The 19,757-nt window shown below is 46.6% G+C and overlaps 1 protein-coding gene across 2 annotated transcripts in view; it reads right to left on the bottom strand.

Annotated features, from left to right (window-relative positions):
• Window positions 1–19,757, bottom strand: part of ydjc (YdjC chitooligosaccharide deacetylase homolog) — a 71,023-nt gene that overhangs the window by 35,559 nt on the left and 15,707 nt on the right. For both annotated transcript variants that reach the window (XM_070888045.1, XM_070888044.1), the window contains exons 2-3: window positions 15,996–16,174; window positions 500–659 (exon numbers count right to left, since the gene is read on the bottom strand). In XM_070888045.1, coding sequence (XP_070744146.1) covers window positions 500–659; window positions 15,996–16,159 — 324 coding nt within the window. In that variant the 5' untranslated portion in view covers window positions 16,160–16,174. The remainder of the gene's footprint in view (window positions 1–499; window positions 660–15,995; window positions 16,175–19,757) is intronic.

The raw sequence follows: 19,757 nt of genomic DNA, 5'->3' as shown, positions 1-19,757 counted from the left end.
GGTCTTGAATATACTCAAATGACTGAGCCGCCACAGCCCTCTGGGAGAGAGAGAATTCCAAAGATTCACAACCCTCTGAGAAGATAATGCTCCTCATGTCAGTCTTAAATGGCAGACCCCTTATTCTGAGACTGTGACCCCTGGTTCTAGACTCCCCAGCCCGGGGAAACATCCTCCCTGCATCTACCCTGAGAGAATTGTGTATGTTTACAATATTTCCATTTTTATATTGGGGATGTTTCTCATGTGCAATTCTTATGCCGATATTTATCATTGTATTCCATGTATTTGATTGTGTCATCAGTCCTGCAAGTTTAGAGAGATGATTATGCGTTAATTACTGTGGAATTCTGCACTCTGTTCGTATATTTAGTTGGCCAGTTATGAAAGCTCACGCTGCCTGTAAGTCCTAACATTTATTGCAGGTATCTAAATCATGTGCAGTTAATATTTTGCACTTTGTACTGTAGGTCAACAGATTTCCACTATCGAGGCATACCTCGGACAGGTTGATGTGGCCGCTCTTCAGCACTTCCCTAATTCCCATTTTTCCGTGGAAAAAGCCATCCTTGTTGACAAGGGAGGAACCCATTCGGAGTTGTTCACAGACAGGTAAACCCTCAGAAAGGTTTGCGTGAAGACCAAGAGGGACCTTGTTTCTGTTTGAGAGAGAGAGAGACAGAGAGCAACATCTACATTAATACCATTTATCTCTGGGGATTTAGTTCTCTCAGGTACTATGGCAAGGAACATAAATTCATTTTCATTGTCAGCCGTGGCTCAGTGGGCAACACCCTCGCCTCGGAGTCAGGGACTTGAGCACATAAATCTAGGCTGACACTTCCGTGCAGTGCTGAGGGAGTGCTGCACTGGTGATGCTGTCTTTCGGAGGAGACATTAATCGAGGCCCCGTCTGCTCTCTCAGGTGGACGTAAAAGATCCCAAGGCACTATTTCGAAGAAGAGAGGGGAGTTATCCCCGGTGTCCTGAGGCCAATATTTATCTCTCAATCAACATAACAATAAATTTTATCTGGTCATTATCTCATTGCAGTTTGTGGGAGTTGCTTGTGTGCAAATTGGATGCCGCGTTTCCCACATGACTATATTGTACATTCATTGGCTGTAAAGACGTCTGGTGGTCGTGAAAGGCATTATATAAATACAAGTCTTTCTTTCTTTTCAACTTCCTTCGTTTAATTTCTGGGATATAAAAAGTGTTTAGAAAAGGCAGAGAGGACAGACACAGAGATGGAGGCACCTGGGAGGTAACTGAATTTGATCCTGTGCAAGTGGGCAACCTACGAAAAGAGTTAGGAGTTTAATTTACAGTATGCACGCTTATTGGGTGTGGAGTTTGTCACGTATGTAACCACAATGTAACACCACTGCATCACTGTATACACTCAACCTAGATGCACACCTTGACCACAAGGGGTGAACTTGTGGGAGACACTCCTTACCTGATCACACAGGTATAAAAAGGGAGGTCCCATGCAGGGTCATCGTCTTTGGAGTCCTGTGAATAAAGAGTTCATAGAGTGACCTTGTCCCCAGAATGTGCCTCGTGTGGTTTCATATTGTAGAGTAAGGACTTTACATTGGCGACGAGAAACGGGAATTCACAACCCAGGAGAATGGCCACTGGTAGCACAGAGGAGCGGTACTGTGTTGGGGAAGACTGGGACGATTTTGTCAAGAGGCTTCAGCAAAGCTTCGTTACGAAAGAATGGCTGGGGGATGCAGCGGCCGACAAGCGAAGGGCTCATCTTTTGACCAGCTGCGGACCAAAGACTTACGCGCTCATGAAGGATTTACTAGCACCCGAAAAGTCGGCGGACAAAACCTTTGAAGAACTTAGCAAATTGATCGGGGAACACCTCAAACCAGCGAATAGCATACACTTGGCCCGATACAGATTCTACACCCACCAACGTCGTGAAGGACAGAGCATACCGGACTTCGTAGCAGACCTCCGGCATTTGGCCAACCTCTAAGTTCAGAGACGCCTGCAGGGGGGAGATGCTAAGGGACTTCTTTATCGAGGGCATCGGTCATGCGGGAATTTTCCGCAAATTAATTGAGACCAAGGATTTGACCTTGGAAGCGGCGGCGTTGATGGCTCAAACTTTCATGGCAGGGGAGGAAGAGACGAAAATAATATACGCACGCAATTCTGCCTCTAACGCGGCGATGGATCAGGGAGTCAACATCATCAATGCGACTCAGAGCCCCGCAGACAGGCAGGGGCAGTCCGACACTCCCCAGGCAGCGATAGACCCCAGAGTAGGACTTCAACAGAGACAATGGCAGGCTGAACGGACATTCACGCCATCACAGTGGACAATGCGGCCCGGGATGGGGCCATTGACACCCACCAATAGGGTCCGTTCAGCCTGCCATTGTCTCTGTTGAAGTCCTACTCTGGGGTCTATCGCTGCCTGGGGAGTGTCGGACTGCCCCTGCCTGTCTGCGGGGCTCTGAGTCGCATTGATGATGTTGACTCCCTGATCCATCGCCGCGTTAGAGGCAGAATTGCGCGCGTATATTATTTTCGTCTCTTCCTCCCCTGCCATGAAAGTTTGAGCCATCAACGCCGCCGCTTCCAAGGTCAAATCCTTGGTCTCAATTAATTTGCGGAAAATTCCCGCATGACCGATGCCCTCGATAAAGAAGTCCCTTAGCATCTCCCCCCCGCAGGCGTCTCTGAACTTAGAGGCTGGCCAAATGCCGGAGGTCTGCTACGAAGTCCGGTATGCTCTGTCCTTCACGACTTAAGAGCAGTCAAAGGGACAGTCAGCGCGGAATGCCTGGCTATAGTCCCTTTGTTCCCAACAATGGAAACTTTAACTCATGCTGGAGGTGTGGGGGAAAACACTCAGCTAGATCTTGCAGATTTCAACAGTTTGTCTGCAGGAATTGCAATCTCAGTGGCCACTTAGCTCGAATGTGCATGAAGTCTGCAACCAGACTAATATATGAGGCGGATGAACCAGAAGAGGGTTCTTTGAGGCAGGATGACTTTTGGGGCAAGTCGATGGATGCCGAGGTTCAGCGGGTCCATGTGGCGAATATTCACAGTTCATACACCAAAACGCCACCAATGATGATGAGGGTTTTATTAAACGGTATTCCAGTATGCATGGAGCTGGACACTGGGGCCAGCCAGTCACTCATGGGCGTTCAGCAATTTGAGAAGCTATGGCCATTTAATAATAGACCCAAATTAGCACATATTGAGACACAATTATGGACTTACACTAAAGAAATCATTCCGGTGCTAGGCAGTGCAATGTTGGCTGTCACACACAATGGGTTAGTGAATCAGCTGCCACTCTGGATTGTCCCGGGCAATGGTCCCGCACTGTTGGGGAGGAGCTGGTTAGCCGAGATGAACTGGAAATGGGGGGGGGGGATGTTCACGCAATGTCATCTGTGGAGTGAAGTTCGTGCTCACAAGTCCTACAACAATTTGATTCACTATTCCAACCTGATGTCAGGACTTCCAAAGGCACTAAAGTAGTGATACACATCACCCCGGACGCCAGGCATGTGCACCACAAAGCCAGAGCGGTGCCTTATGTGATGCGGGAAAAGATAGAGAGCGAATTAGACCAGCTGTTGAGAGAGGGCATCATCTCGCCTGTTGAATTCAGCGACTGGGCGAGCCCCATCATTCCCGTCCTAAAAGTGGATGGCTCTGTCAGGATCTGTGGCAACTACAAGGCCACCATCAATCGGGTGTCCCTACAAGATCAATACCCACTCCTGAGAGCAGAGGACCTCTTCACCACGCTGGCAGGCGGCAAGCTCTTCACCAAGTTGGACCTCACTTCAGCCTATATGATCCAGGAACTGGCCGACGAATCCAAACTACTGACCACCATCACCACGCACAAGGGATTGTTCATTTAGAACAGGTGCCCATTTGGCATTCGATCAGCGGCCGCGATTTTTCAACAAAACATGGAAAGCCAGCTTAAATCCATTCCTGGAATGATCGTATTCCAGGACGACATCCTCATTACGAGTCGAGACACCGAGGAACACCTCCACAACCTGGAGGAGGTGCCAAGCCGACTGGACCCGGTAGGTCTGCGACTCAAGAAGTCTAAATGTGTGTTCTTAGCTCCTGATGTTGAGTTTCTGGGCAGGAGGGTTGCTGCAGATGGGATTCGGCCCAAATCAGAGGCGATTCGATGAGCACCCAAGCCCTGCAACACATCGGAGTTGCGTTCATTCCTGGGACTGTTGAACTATTTCGGGAACTTTCTGCCGAACTTGAGCCGCTACACGCGCTCCTGCATAAGGGTTGCGATTGGTTTTGGGGGGACTGTCAGGAACGGGCTTTTGATCGGGCGCAAAACCTACTGTGTTCAAACAAATTGTTGGCCCTGTACGACCCCTGTAAAAAATTGGTTCTGACATGTGATGCATCGTCCCAAGGGGTTGGGTGCTTGTTGCAGCAGGGCAATGCTGAGGGTCAACTACAACCTGTGGCTTATGTCTCCAGGTCGCGCTCTCAAGCAGAACGGGGATATGGGATGGTCGAGAAGGAAGCGCTTGCATGTGTCTATGGTGTAAAAAAAAAATGCATCAGTACCTCTTTGGTAGGAAGTTTGAATTAGAGACGACCACAAGCCATTAACATCCCTGTTGTCAGACAGTAAGGTTATCAATGCCAATGCATCAGCTCGCATACAGCGATGGGCTCTCACACTGGCTGCTTATGACGACTCCATCGGCACCGGTCCGGCACTGAAAATTGCACTGACGCGCTCAGCAGGCTTCCACTGGCCACCACTGAGGGGGCAGTGGAGCAAAGCACCAAGATGGTCATGTCTGTCGATGCCTTTGACAGCACAAGCTCACCTATCTCAGCCCGCCAGATCAAAAACTGGACAGAGATCCCCTCCTATCCCTGATTAAGAAATGTGTCCTGACTGGAGATTTTGGGCGCCCGCACACGGAGCATGCCCTGAGGAGGTCAGACCTTTCCACAGACGGATGGATGAGCTCTCCATACAAGCTGACTGCCTACTATGGGCAGTCGGGTAGTTATGCCCCAGAAGGGCAGGGAGGCATTCATCAGGGAACTCCACAGCGAGCACCCAGGCATTGTGCTGATGAAGGCCATTGCCCGGTCACACGTTTGGTGGCCTGGAATTGATTCAGACCTGGAACACTTCGCAGGTGCACGACGTGTGCCCAGCTGGGTAATGCCCACAGGGTGGCCCCGCTCAGCCCGTGGCCCTGGCCCACCAGGCCATGGTCACGCATTCATGTTGACTACGTGGGCCCGTTCATGGGTAAGATGTTCCTTATTGTGGTAGATGCATACTCGAAATGGATCGAGTGCATCATTCTGAATTCATGCACGTCATCCACCACCGTGGAAAGCCTACATGTGATCTTTGCAACACATGGCTTGCCGGACATCCTGGTTAGTGATAATGGCCCATGTTTCACAAGCTACGAATTCCGAGGGTTTATGTCGGGCAATGGCATCAACCACGTCGGGACTACGCCGTTCAAGCCGGCCTCCAATGGCCAGGCGGAACGTGTGGTCCAAATCATTAAGAAAGATATGCTCAGGATTCAAGGACCCTCTACAATGCCGCCTATCTCGTCTCTTGCTGGCCTATAGATCCCAACCGCATTCGCTCACGGGGGTCCCGCCCGCAGAGCTACTAATGAAACGGACACTCAAAACTCGGTTGTCCCTCATTCACCCAGTCCTGACCGACATAGTTGAGGGCAAGCGCAAGTCACAAAACGAGTACCATGACCATAATTCGAGGGGGAAATGTATAGAAATAAATGATCTTGTATTCGTCCTCAATCACGCCTTGGGGCCCAAATGGCTTGAGGGCAGTGTAATTGACAGAGGGGAATATGGTCATCGTGGTAAAACTCAACAATGGTCAGATATGCCGTTAGCATCTGACCAAGTAAAAAAAAGGTTCAGCATCGACACGGAGGAACCTGAAGAAGTCCATGAGATGGAGCTCACAACACCGCCAGTGAACGAGCAACAAGAGCAATCAGTAGAATGCACAGTACCTGTGGTCAGACCGGACAGGCCGGAATCACCACAGGTGACAGACACTCACGTCAGTGTCCAACAACCAGAGCCCCAACTGCGACGCTCCACGAGGGAGCGTAGTCCACCTGAAAGACTAAAGCTATGATCCCAATAAGACTTTGCGGGGGGGGGGGGGGGGGGGAGGGAGGTGATGTCATGTATGTAACCACAATGTAACACCACTGCATTACTGTATACACTCAACCTAGATGCACACCTTGACCACAAGTGGTGAACTTGTGGGAGAAACTCCTTACCTGATCACACAGGTATAAAGAGGGAGGTCCCACGCAGGGTCATCGTCTTTGGAGTCCTGTGAATAAAGAGAAGGTCACAGAGACCTTGTCCCTAGAATGTGCCTCGTGTGGTTTCATATTGTAAAGTAAGGACTTTACAGAGTTAGTATACAGCCTGAGATAAAAGGAGCATAACTGGATTAACTGCAGTCAGAGAGGGGAAAACCACAGAGGGAGGGACACTTCCTGTCCTTTCTGCAGAAGATGCACCTTAGACTCTGATCTGCTTCAATGTTGTCAGGATGAGGGCCAGAGCTTTTTATTTGCTCTCTCACTGCTTTATAAACCTCGTGCCATCCTACAGTCACTCCAAAACCCACATTTGGTATCACTTCTCCTAGATTTACTCATTCTTCTCTTCTACCTGTAAACTGTAGTGGGGTCCTGCACAACGGGTTCTAGATCTACCTGTTCCGAAGTTATCTATTGATGGCATTTTACTCTGTTGATGGTGAACACTTTTACCAAAATGAACCCAACTCTACGTTTTCAGAACTGAACAATAAATAGTACATTTTCAGAGGATTAAAATGGTGCGGCAAGATGGTTAGTTGGTGTTATTTGTTAAATTAACAATGGGAATTTCATATAAACACATTAATAAATTACTGATATTGTACACTTCAAAGTTAAATTTTGATTTCCAAGGTTTAAAGAACCCACAAGGTATTTATCTAACCTCATTATATCCACCACTCCAAGTAATCAAAGTGCCTCCCATGCTGAAGTTCATGCAAGTTGATTGTACTAATCAATTTGAGGCACTTTATTCTGATTTCTAATATTCAGTGGAGGATGTTCTTATTAGATATTTGTTTTTGTATCTTCCCATTATATTGGTACACAATCTGCAATCTACACAATTGTTTTAAGAAAATTAAAAACTTTAGAAATCAGTCCTGTAATTCCCACCATCAGAATAATCTGGTTATACTTTATAGGCAGACAGAAAGACAGACTTGGATTTCTATAGCGTCTTTCATGAACACCGGACGTCTCAAAGCGCTTTACAGCCAATGAAAGTACTTTTGAAGTGTAGTCACTGTTGTACTGTGGGAAACGCGGCAGCCAATTTGCGCACAGCAAGTTCCCATCATCATCATCATCATCATAGGCAGTCCCTCGAAACGAGGATGACTTGCTTCCACACCGAAAACGGATGAGTTCACAGGTATTTCAATTGTAGTCCAGATCCCAAACTGCATCCTGAAGGGTGGAAGATGCCGGTCCGTGGATTTTTTTAACGTGGGGTGGCCGTTGCACACCAGCCACCACACGGGCTTGACAGAGCTAGGCCTTTATCTAGTGGCAAGGATTAACCAGGACAACTGGAGACCAGCTCTGTTGCACGGACCTAGTGCGCACACATATCGCAGTGTGGGCTGGCCCGTGCTGCCCCTGGGCCCTCGACTCTCTTGGGCCCCGATCACATCGCTCTACGAGCTCTTGCCGCTCCTTCACCCCGACCTCGCCGCTCCTGCTGTACCTGCCCGCACTGCAGTCAGCCGTCGCCCTCCTGCAGCAGCACACGCTGCTCCCTGCAGTGACATGCCGCCGCAAGTTGCTCCCTCTGATGGCCCCGGCCTGCTGATGGTCTTGCAATGTGATAATGACCAGATAATCTGTTTCTGTTATGTTGATTGAGGGATAAATATTGGCCAGGACACCGGGGATAACTCCCCTGTTCTTCTTCAAAATAGTGCCATGGGATCTTTTACATCCAACTGAGGGGGCAGACAGGGTCTTGGTTTAATGTCTCATCTGAAAGACTGCACCTCTGACAGTGCAGCACTCCCTCACTGGAGTGTCAGCCTAGATTTATGTGCTCAAATTCCCAGAGTGGGACTTGAACCCACAACCTTCTGACTCAGAGGCGAGAGTGCTGCCCACTGAGCCACAACTGACAGTGTATTTTGTTTCATCATTTCCATTCTTTAAAAAAAAGGATCCATCTCTACACTGTGCATTATTTTCATTGATCAGTAGGTGATATTTTGATTTTACTTTTAAAAACGTGATTGCTTTTTGAGATCAAATGTTATTCTGCTAAGTAAATGAACAAACTCTGCACTTACCTAGATAGACTTGTTAGCACTTTAGCAGTAGTCAATGACAGAACTAGGAGTCTAGTTTCATTTAATACCATTTTGGTCAGCAAGGCTGATTTTCTGCTTTTATTTCTGTGCTCACATTGATGAATGTTAAACGGTGCACAAAGAAAACACAAACTCGAATGGTGATCTCGCTCCCTGTTCTGCCCCTATCTTGACCTCTATCGGGATTTGCACTTGACTTGACATTTAGTCACAGGCATGTACATGGGACTGATTACATACAATTTAGGGTTGGGTACAAACTGTTTCTAATCTGATCATTTTTGCAGTTAAAAATGGACATCTAAATATAATCGCAGGATTATGATGGTTGAGGAAGGCGGCTAATTTGTTCATCTCAATTCATCCACACAGAAAGGTCCGAATGTCCCTTCCCAGTTGTTTATTAAATAATTCCAGGGTTTTCATTCTCATTCAATAGTCTATTCCACATGCTGCTCACTCCATTGTTTTCGCTCCTCGCCACAAACTCTGTTCCCTAGCCACTGACTCCATCCCTCTCCCCAACTTCTGTCTGAGGCTGAACCAGACTGTTCGCAACCTTGGCGTCATATTTGACCATGAAATGAGCTTTCGACCACATCTGCAGCATAACTAAGACCGCCTATTTCCACCTCAGTAGCATCTCCCGTCTCCGCTCTTGCCTCAGCTCATCCGTTGCTGAAGCCCTCATCACTGCCTTTGTTACCTCTAGACTTGACTATTCCAATGCACTCCTGGCTGGCCTCCCACATTCTACCCTACATAAACTAGAAGTGATCCAAAACTCGGCTGCCCTGTGTCCCACCTCGCACCAAGTGCAGCACACCCATCACCCTCTGTGCTCGCTGACCAACATTGGCTCCCGGCTAAGCAACGCCTCGATTTCAAAATTCTCATCCTTGTTTTCAAATCGCTCCATGGCCTCGCCCCTCCCTATCTCTGTAATCTCCTCCAGCCCCACAACCCCCGCCCCCCGAGATGTCTACGCTCCTCTAATTCTGCCCTCTTGAGCATCCCTGATTGTAATCACTCAACCATTGGTGGCCGTGCCTTCTGTTACCTGGGCTCCAAGCTCTGGAACTCCCTCCCTAAACCTCTCCACCTCTCTTTCCTCCTTCAAGATGCTCCTTAAAACCTACCTCTTTGACAAAGCTTTTAGTCAGCTGCCCTACTTTCTCCTTCTAAGAACATAAGAATTAGGTGCAGGAGTAGGCCATATGGTCCCTCGAACCTGCTCCGCCATTTAATAAGATCATGGCTGATCTTCAACCTGAACGCCACTTTCCCACCCGATCATATCTCTTGATTCCCCTGCAGTCCAAAAATCTAGCGATCTCAGTTATGTGGCTCGGCATTAAATTTATTGTCTCACAATACTCCTGTGAAGCGCCTTGGGATATTTCACTACGTTAAAGGCGCTATATAAATACAAGTTGCTGTTGAAGTTGAAGCTGTCCCCGGCATCAGTCCTAAACTTATCTTTTACTAGGGTGAACATGTATGCCCTTGTTCTGCTCCACAATTTAAATTCATATTCTGAGTTTACTTTTTCCATTCCCTTAACAATCTGTAGGATCGCCTCTCAGTCGCCTTCCTGTCTAAAAAGCCCAACTTTCTCCAGATTTTCCTCACAACTCAGGCTCTTCAAGACTATGGATCCGCCTTGTGGCTCTTTTCTGCACTGTCTCCAGCGCTAGAACGCCTCCTTCATTCCTTGGCAACCCAACTGGGTGTCGTCTGACCAGACAAAAAACAACGTGTATTTATATAGCGCCTTTAACGTAGCAAAACCTCCACGGCGCTTCACAGGAGTGTTATAAAACAAAATTTGGCATCGAGCTACATGAGGAGAAATTAGGGCAGAATAGGTAGGTTTTAAGGAGAGCCTTAAAAAGGAGGAAAGAGAGGCGAAAGTGTTTAGACAGGGAATTCCAGAGCTTAGGGCCCTGGCAGCTGAAGGCACAGCCACCAATGGTGGAGAGATTAAAATCGGGGATGCTCAAGTGAGCAGAATTAGAGGAGAGCAAATATCTTGGAAGGCTGTGGGGCTGGAGGAGATGAGACAGATAAGGAGGGGCAAGGGCACAGAGCAATTTGAAAACAAGGATGAGAATTTCAAAATCAAGGAGTCCCTTAACCGCGAGCCAATGTATGTCAGCAAACACAACGGTGAGGGATGAGCGGGACTTGGTGCGAGTTGGGACACGAGCAGCAGAGTTTTGGATGACCTCAGGTTTACGGAGGGTAGAATATGGGAGGCCAGCCAGGTGTCAAAGGCACGGATGAGGGTTTCAGCAGCAGCTGAGCTGAGGCAGGGGCGAAGTTTGATCACCCGCTCCACTCACTTGTATTCTGCAGTTTCGATTATATAGTTCAACATTGTATTGGCTTTAGGATCTTTGTGGATGGATGAATTGAGATGAGCAGACTAGCCTTCCTCCGCTGTAATTATCCTGGGATTATATTTAGATGTCCTTTTTTAACTGCAAAGATGATCAGATTAAAACAGTGAGTGTGCAACCCAAAGTATATAATCGGTCCCATGTACACGTCTGTGACTAAATGACATTGCAATGTGAGGGTTACCGCCTTTAGTCAAGTGCAAACCCTGAAAGAGGTCGTGATAGGGGCAGGGCAGGGAGCGAGAGCACTATTTGATTACCAATGTTTACTTTGCTGATGACGAATGTTAATTTGAAGCCCTAATAACTGAAGGTGCAGAGTGTGAGGCACAGAAATAAGAGCAGAAAAACAGCCCAAAATGGTGTTGGCTTTGTGGATGCTTCTCTGCATTAGTTGGACTTGCTGAGCATTAAGTCTGAAAACTATCGAGTTTCGTGTAGCTACACCGTTCATGTATGATGGGTCATCTATTTTACTTCCTTCGTGCAGCACTTTATACTTGTTTGTATTGAATTTCATTTGCTGTTGTTCGGCGTTCTTGCGTATTTTGTCATTTCTGAGCTACTTCGGATTTCACTGCCCGTCATAGTATTAGGCAGTCCCTCGTATCGAGGATGACTTGCTTCCACACCAAAAAGGGATGAATTCACGGGTGTTTCAATGAGGGACCTGACATCCTAGGTCCTGAACTACACCCTGAAGGGTGGAAGATGCCTGTGCGTGGATTTTTTTAATGTGGGGTGGCCGGTGCACATCAGCCACCACACCGACTTGACAGAGCTAGGTCTTGATCCAGTGGCAAGGGTTAACCAAGACGACTGGAGACCAAGCTTTGCTGCACAGACCTAGTGCGCACGCATGCTCCTACTAGCCATAGATCGCAGTGTGGGCTGGCCCTCGCCTCTCCTGGGCCCTCGCCTCTCCTGGGCCCCGAACCCTTGCCCGTCATAGTTTGGTATCGTCTGCAAATCTGATCACTTTGCATTGAGTTTCTGAATCAAAGAGTGGTCCGGACATCGAGACCTGGGGCACTCCGCTCACCGTCCCCTCACTCGGACATAACTATTCTCGTCAGTACTCACTGCTTCCTGCCCGTCAACTTCTTAGCCACACCCAAGGTTTAGCCTAAATCTCCACAACTTTAGGTTTAACTAGTAGCCTCGTGTAGAGCCCTCGTCAGCAGCCTCTTAAGTAAACCACGTCACAAGGCTACAGTCTACTTTGGGTATCACTTCCTCAAGATTGGTCCACACGGACTGCAGCGGTTCAAGGCGGCGGCTCACCACCACCTTCTCAAGTGTAATTAGGGATGGGCAATAAATGCCGGCCTTGCCAGCGACGCCCACTTCCCGGAACAAATTAAAAAAATCATCACCTTCCGAATCCCAAATGCTACAAAACGTTAAAATAAAGACTTACATTTAATCACACCTTTCAGACATGGCTTAAAGCACTTCACATACAACGAATTACTTCGAAACACAGACAGCAATGAGATGGATGATCAGTTAATGTTTTTACTGGCTTCGAGTAGTGCCATGATATCTTTCCAATTCTCAACGAGTGTTCTATTTATACTACGAATTATAACCTTTAAAATCAAAGCAATGTATAAAATCTACAAGGCAAGAAGTGCAGGCTAATGTTGATCCAGAGAGCATATGTTCTATAATTACAGGCTTAAGGCTGTGACAGACGAGTACACAGTTTGGGTGTAAATCACTTATTGAAAAAATAAAACTGTGATTTATAGTGTGCACATTGAACAGTGAATATATATTTACACAGCAATACAGATGAGGTGTAGCCACAGCCTGAGTTAGACTCTTTCTAATATGGGACGCTTAAAATTGTGCATCTCTTCCCAACCAGATTTTAAATAGAGATTTGTATTGCTGGGGGGCAGGGTGGTGCGGGAAATGCTACCTGTTTATTTTGGAACCCTGAACAAAAAAAACCAAATGGCAAGGTTTAAGGTTTAAGGAATTTAATTTATCTGTTCGGCAAAACCAGTCTTTAGGACTGGCTGGCCGAGTTGGAGATCACAGATTCAGGAAAAGGCTTGGATTTCTATAGCGCCTTTCACGGCCACCGGATGTCTCAAAGCGCTTTACAGCCAATGAAGTATTTTTGGAGTGTAGTCACTGTCGTAATGTAGGAAACGTGGCAACCAATTTGCGCACAGCAAGCTCCCACAAACAGCAATGTAATAATGAACATAAGAACATACGAAATAGGAGCAGGAGTCTGCCATGTGGCCCCCCGAGCCTGCTCCGCCATTCAATAAGATCATGGCTGATCTGATCATGGACTCAGTTCCACTTCCCTGTCCGCTCCCCATAATCCTTTATTCCCATAATCGCTCAAAAATCTGTCTATCTCCACCTTAAATATATTCAATGACCCAGCCTCCACAGCTCTCTAGGGCAGAGAATTTCACAGATTTACAACACTCTCAGAGAAGAAATTCCTCTTCCTCAATGACCAGATAATGGCCTGGAAATCCCAGCCTCCCCGGGTTCGTACGAAGTTTCTACGGACCCAGGAATGCGCTGAAAACCGGCTTTTCCGATCTGTCAAGCGGGAGCTTCACAGATCCAATGCTTCTCTGGAGCGAGGACATTTTTGCAAGGCAAGATTGCGGGATTTACCCATATCTTGCCCAGCAAATGTCCTCAAAATTCTTGCGCCTGATTAAAAAAAACAGGTGCATAGCCTACTTTTACAGGCGTAAGAGTTTAAAAACATACAAAAATATAATTAAAATTAAATTTTAAAAACCCTGTCCACCACGTTACATTTATTTTTAACCATAATTAAAAAAACTTTTTAAAAAACTCAAAGATATTTATTAACTTTAATTTTAATTATGTGAGGTGTGTTTTTTATTTTTTTATTATGGTGTTTAGTGTGTTTGCTATTAATGAGGAAAAAAACCCAATGAGAACTGGTAGATACGGAGTTCCCGTTGCTATTAATGAGAAAGCTGTGGAATACTGTACCTGATTGGCTGAGCAGTCACACGTGACTGTACCGTCTCCGTGGGAACCTGGAGGACAGGAGCATGCTCCGCAACGCGGGAAGAGAAGGCCTCCCCACCGGAATCCTACGCTTCTCCCGGACCACCAGGTACTTTGGTAGAAATGTTTCAGGTCGGAGGCAATTGCCCCGCAGGAAGCCTCCGACCGCAATTTCAGCCCCATTCTGTTTTTGTTATGTTGATTGAGGGATAAATATTGGGCCAGGACACCGGCGATAACTCCCCTGCTCTTCTTTGAAATAGTGCCACGGGATCTTTTACATCCACTTGAGTGTGCAGACAGGGCCTCGGTTTAAAGCCTCATCCGAAAGACGGCACCTCCGACAGTGCAGCACTCCCTCAGCACTGCACTGGGAGTGTCAGCCTAGATTTACTTGTGCTCAAGTCTCTGGAGCGGGACTTGAACCCACAACCGTCTGACTCGGAGGCGAGAGTGCTGCCCACTGAGCCACAGCTGGCGCAAGAAGTTTAATTCAACCTTTCATTGTTTGGACTGAGATCAAGTAGCTGTTTAAGTATGGTCATTCTACAGGAACTTTGAGCCCAGGCTTGAGACTGGGAGCCGGTGGTCTCAAATTGTTTCACATTTCCCTCTAACCAGAGCCATGTGCAGGCCTGCACATACACACGGCACAGCTACCAACATTTGAATGCTGGTTCGCGTTAAAGAGGCAATGGAATATAGATATTTGCTAATATTTCAAAGATTCCAACAGGAAATTTTAAAAAGTTACATTTTAAAAGTTCCTGGGCGACCCAAAGCAGCTTCCAATGGGATCATCCCAGAACATTTCGAACGTCACTCCAAAACTAGTGTGAATGCAAGACTCCCACCTCCAGACGGTCTCATCCAACTTGGCAAAATTCACTTTGGTTGATTTTTGCATCCAGGTTACAGCACAGATTATATCAGTGCACAACCAGAATTGCCTTGTATCTGCAGAAAGCGTGGAGTATTTAGCTTTAAGACTGGATCCACTGTGCTTTAAGCCTCAGCCTTAGCTCAGTGGGCCTTGGTTTGACGCCTCATCTGAAAAACGGCACCTCCAACAGCGCAGCGGAGGCTCCCTCAGTACTGCACTGAAGTATGAGGCAAGGCTACGCTTGCTGTTGAGTCAAGAGGTTGTGGGTTCAAGTCCCACTCCAGAGATTTGAGCTTGTAGCCTAGCTTTTCTCATTGCAGATTGTGGGATCTTGCTGTGCGCGAATTCGCTGCTGCGTTTACCTATAAAACAGTAACTACACTTCAAAAATATTTCATTGGCTGCAAAACACTTTGGGATATCTTGAGGATGTGAAAGGCGCTATAGAAATGCAAGTTTTTTCCATTCTTCTTTTCTCTCTCAGGCGGTCCATCGTATCGAGGATTACTTGCTTCCACGCAAAAAAGGGATGAATTCACAGGTGTTTCAATGAAGGACCTAATATTCCAGGTCCTGAACTACATATTGAAGGGTGGATGATGCCTGTGTGTGGATTTTTTTAACGTGGGGTGACTGTTGCACACCAGCCACCACACGGGCTTGACAGAGCTAGGTCTTGGTCCAGTGGCAAGGGTTAGCCAAGATGACTGGAGACCAGCCCTGCTGCACGGACCTAGTGCGCGCACACGTATAGCAGTGTGGGCTGGCCCGTGCTGCCCCTGGGCCCGCGCCTCTTCTAGGCCCTGAACTCGCGACTCTCCTGGGCCCTGACCATGTCGTTCTGCAATCTCTCGCCGCTCCTTCACCCTTACCTCGCCGCTCCTGCTGTATCTGCCCATGCCCCAATCAGTGACCTGGAATTTGGTGACATCCAATCCAGTTACCCTCTTCACAGCCATCGCTCTCCTGGACCGACTCAGCGGCAGGTCGAGGCCATAAAAGGAGTGGCGGCCATGGACAATAAAATTCTTCTTTTATTGTGGCTTTCACCAGCTTTCATCCTACCAGTTTTTTTTGAAGCAAGAGTTATTTGCTTCTGCTTGACTGATTTGCGAGGCTTATTTACATAAGTTATACACAAAAAGTGATTTTAATTAAAAAAAAATAAAGGTTAGAAAAATATATTCCTGCACTGTTGAAAGCGTGAACCCACCTTGTAGCCAACGTGGCGGCTTCTTTCGCTGCAGTGCCATTTACCAGCAAGGAAACATTGGAAATTGCTCTCGCGTTGAAGCACTCCATAATGCCTCGATTCCTCCTTGGACAGTATCCAAAGTCATCGCCAGTCACAATTAACCTCACTCTAGGCTGCGGCATTCTCAACCGTCAGGGCTGAAGAGAGAAAGAAACAGAAAGCAAAGTGAAAGTTCAACATAAGGCAGTATTGCAGTCATCGCACTGCCCTTTAATCAGTACTAGACTGACACGCCCAGTGCAGCACTGAGGGAGCCGTCTTTCAGATGAGACATTAAACTGAGGTCCTGCCTGTTCTCTCTGGTGGAAGAGAACGATCCCATGGCACTTTTTTTGAAGAGGAACAGGGGAGCTATTCCTGGTGTCCAAGTCAACATTTATCCCCCAATCAACATAACAAAACCAAATTATCTGGTCATTATAACATTGCTGTTTGTGGGAACTTGTTGTGGGCACTTGTGGGCAAATTGGCTGCCGCGTTTCCCACATTACAACAATGACTATACTTGGAAAAAAAGTACTTCATTGGCTGTAAAGGACTTTGGGACGTTCTGTGGTCATGAAAAGCGCTATATAAATACAAGTCCTTCTTTCAATCAGTACTTAATGGGGCAATCGTGTTACTTTATCACAATTATAGCTGGAGGTGCAGTAGATTTTGACCTGTTGTAAAATAACAAATAGATGGGCACGGAAATTCTTTCTTATACTTTTATTTAGTATTTAAGGTTGCCACAGCTTTTAATTTTCCTCAAAGGGAACACTCAGGGGCATGTTTGACTATTCCTTGTGCGAAGGTTTATTTTAGATAAGGAGCATGCTTGCTGGTGCGACCACATTGATTGGCTTTATAATGAGGACTCCTTCACTGCAGTTGAGCAAATAAAAGAGTCGGATTTGAGTGCGAGTCTTGTCATGTTCGGTTGGTGTCAATCTTTGTCTATTGACGCTCCCGTGAAGCGCCTGACGTCTTACTACATTAAAGGCACTACATAAATGCACGTTGATGCAACTGTAACTTTGTTTATATACTCGTGGTGATGGTCCCTTTGCTACCCATGCAGTAACGGGCAATATCCACAGGGAAATATGAGGAATAAGATTAATAAATCAATGAATAATATTGAAAACGGCAAACTGCAGGCAGTCACAAGAACATAAGAAATAGGAGCAAGAGTAGGCCATTTGGCCCCTCGAGCCTGCTCCGCCATTCAATAAGATCAGGGCTGATCGGATCTTGGCCTCAACTCCACTTTCGTGCCCGCTCCCCATAACCCTTGACTTCCTTATCATTCAAAAACCTGTCTATCTCCACCTTAAATATATTCAATGACCCAGCCTCCACAGCTCTCTAGAGAATTCCAAAGATTTACGACCCGGGAGAAGAAATTTCTCCTCATTCAGTCAGCCAGCTCCGTTGCCTATTTCTTTAAACCAAATTTTGTACATTTAAAAAAAAAATGATTACAATGTGTAATGATTTTTATGTCCAATAAAACTAATTTGTTTTACTGGATCAAAAGAATAGCAGATACAAGAAAGAACTGTTGGCGATGATAGTAGATGACTGTTTAATGCATTCTTAAGACATTCCTCTCTGCCTGCCCAGATTGAAACAGATGGTGAAAACCCCAGTGTCCTGCTTGATATTGAGCCGAGATTCAACGCCCAATTCTGGTTTATTGCCAAGACTGCTTACTTGCACTTCAGGAATAATCGACTGCCATCATCATTAGGCTGAAACACTCATTCATGTCTTCACCATCTCAAGGTTTGATTTCTGCAATTCTCTCTTCACTGGTTCCTCTCAATGAAAACTGCACCCAGAACTCTGTGGCCTGTATCCTAACCTGTGTGAAGTCCAGCACAGCCCAGCCATCACTGCTGTCCTTGCCAGCCTGTCCCTCGGAGCATCCACTTCAAAATCCTCACCTTAATCTTCAGATCTCTCCACAGCATTTTTCCTGCCTGCGTGAAAATATGTCCCTCATCACCTTCTCTCCTGCCAACATACATCCTCTGCTCTTTCTACAGGTGTAAAATATGTCCTTGCACTTTCAGACTCTCCCTAAACCCCTCAGAATTGCTACCTGTCTCCTCTACTGGCTTTGTCAGTAGTAGTCTGTAGTCAGTGGTGTAACAAGGGAAACCTTTTCTTTGTAGATTATCTGTGATGGATGTAGTTTCTCTTTATAGTTAGAAGATTCTCTCGTGATCTTTTGTAGTAAACTGTAGACGAGGGGATTAAATGTAGTATCTCCAAATTTGCGGATGACACTAAGTTGGGTGGCAGTGAGAGCTGCGAGGAGGATGCTATGAGGCTGCAGAGCGACTTGGATAGGTTAGGTGAGTGGGCAAATGCATGGCAGATGAAGTATAATGTGGATAAATGTGAGGTTATCCACTTTGGTGGTAAAAACAGAGAGACAGACTATTATCTGAATGGTGACAGATTAGGAAAAGGGGAGGTGCAACGAGACCTGGGTGTCATGATACATCACTCATTGAAGGTTGGCATGCAGGTACAGCAGGCGGTTAAGAAAGCAAATGGCATGTTGGCCTTCATAGCGAGGGGATTTGAGTACAGGGGCAGGGAGGTGTTGCTACAGTTGTACAGGGCCTTGGTGAGGCCACACCTGTTGTATTGTGTACAGTTTTGGTCTCCTAACCTGAGGAAGGACATTCTTGCTATTGAGGGAGTGCAGCGAAGGTTCACCAGACTGATTCACAGGATGGCGGGACTGACCTATCAACAAAGACTGGATCAACTGGGCTTGTATTCACTGGAGTTCAGAAGAATGAGAGGGGACCTCATAGAAACGTTTAAAATTCTGATGGGTTTAGACAGGTTAGATGCAGGAAGAATGTTCCCAATGTTGGGGAAGTCCAGAACCAGGGGACACAGTCTAAGGATAAGGGGTAAGCCATTTTGGACCGAGATGAGGAGAAACTTCTTCACCCAGAGAGTGGTGAACCTGTGGAATTCTCTACCACAGAAAGTTGTTGAGGCCAATTCACTAAATATATTCAAAAAGGAGTTAGATGAAGTCCTTACTACTAGGGGGATCAAGGGGTATGGCGAGAAAGCAGGAATGGGGTACTGAAGTTGCATGTTCAGCCATGAACTCATTGAATGGCGGTGCAGGCTCGAAGGGCCGAATGGCCTACTCCTGCACCTATTTTCTATGTTTCTATGTTTCTATGTTTACCTAGTAGATACAGAAGGTACCTTTACAAGTACAAGTGTTCAGAACAGAAAGTCAGTGGTTGTAGAAATTAAGTACATGGCCAGTTGCAGGCAGTGCATCATTTAATGGATATCAGGGACGGTGAGGGCCATACTACCTCAGGTAGCATTTCTTGTGCACAAGGTGGCTTCAACTGGAACCAAAGATTGGAGTGGAGCAGGTCACCCTGCCACCGAAGAGGCTCATTTATTCAACATTCTAGAAGGAAATGCCTGCATCCCAGGAAAGGAAGCAGCTGTTAATAGGGGCGAGGTCGAGAACATTGCCAATCACGCACATGGACTCTGAGCTAATCGATAGACCGGCAATTTAATGCGGTTAACTTGTCAGCTATCTATGGATTTAACCCTAAAATAAAGTTGTAATAATCTCGGACTCTGATCGCAGCTACAATTAATATTCAGCAGTCATTAATGCTGACTTAGTGATGCACTGAATTGCCTGTGCAACTTCATTTTGTTAAATAGCTCCGT

The sequence above is a fragment of the Pristiophorus japonicus genome, chromosome 8, assembly GCF_044704955.1.
Source record: "Pristiophorus japonicus isolate sPriJap1 chromosome 8, sPriJap1.hap1, whole genome shotgun sequence".
Classification (NCBI taxonomy): domain Eukaryota; kingdom Metazoa; phylum Chordata; class Chondrichthyes; family Pristiophoridae; genus Pristiophorus; species Pristiophorus japonicus.
The sequence above is the reverse complement of the archived record's forward strand: the minus strand, read 5'-3'. Positions and strand labels throughout refer to the sequence as shown.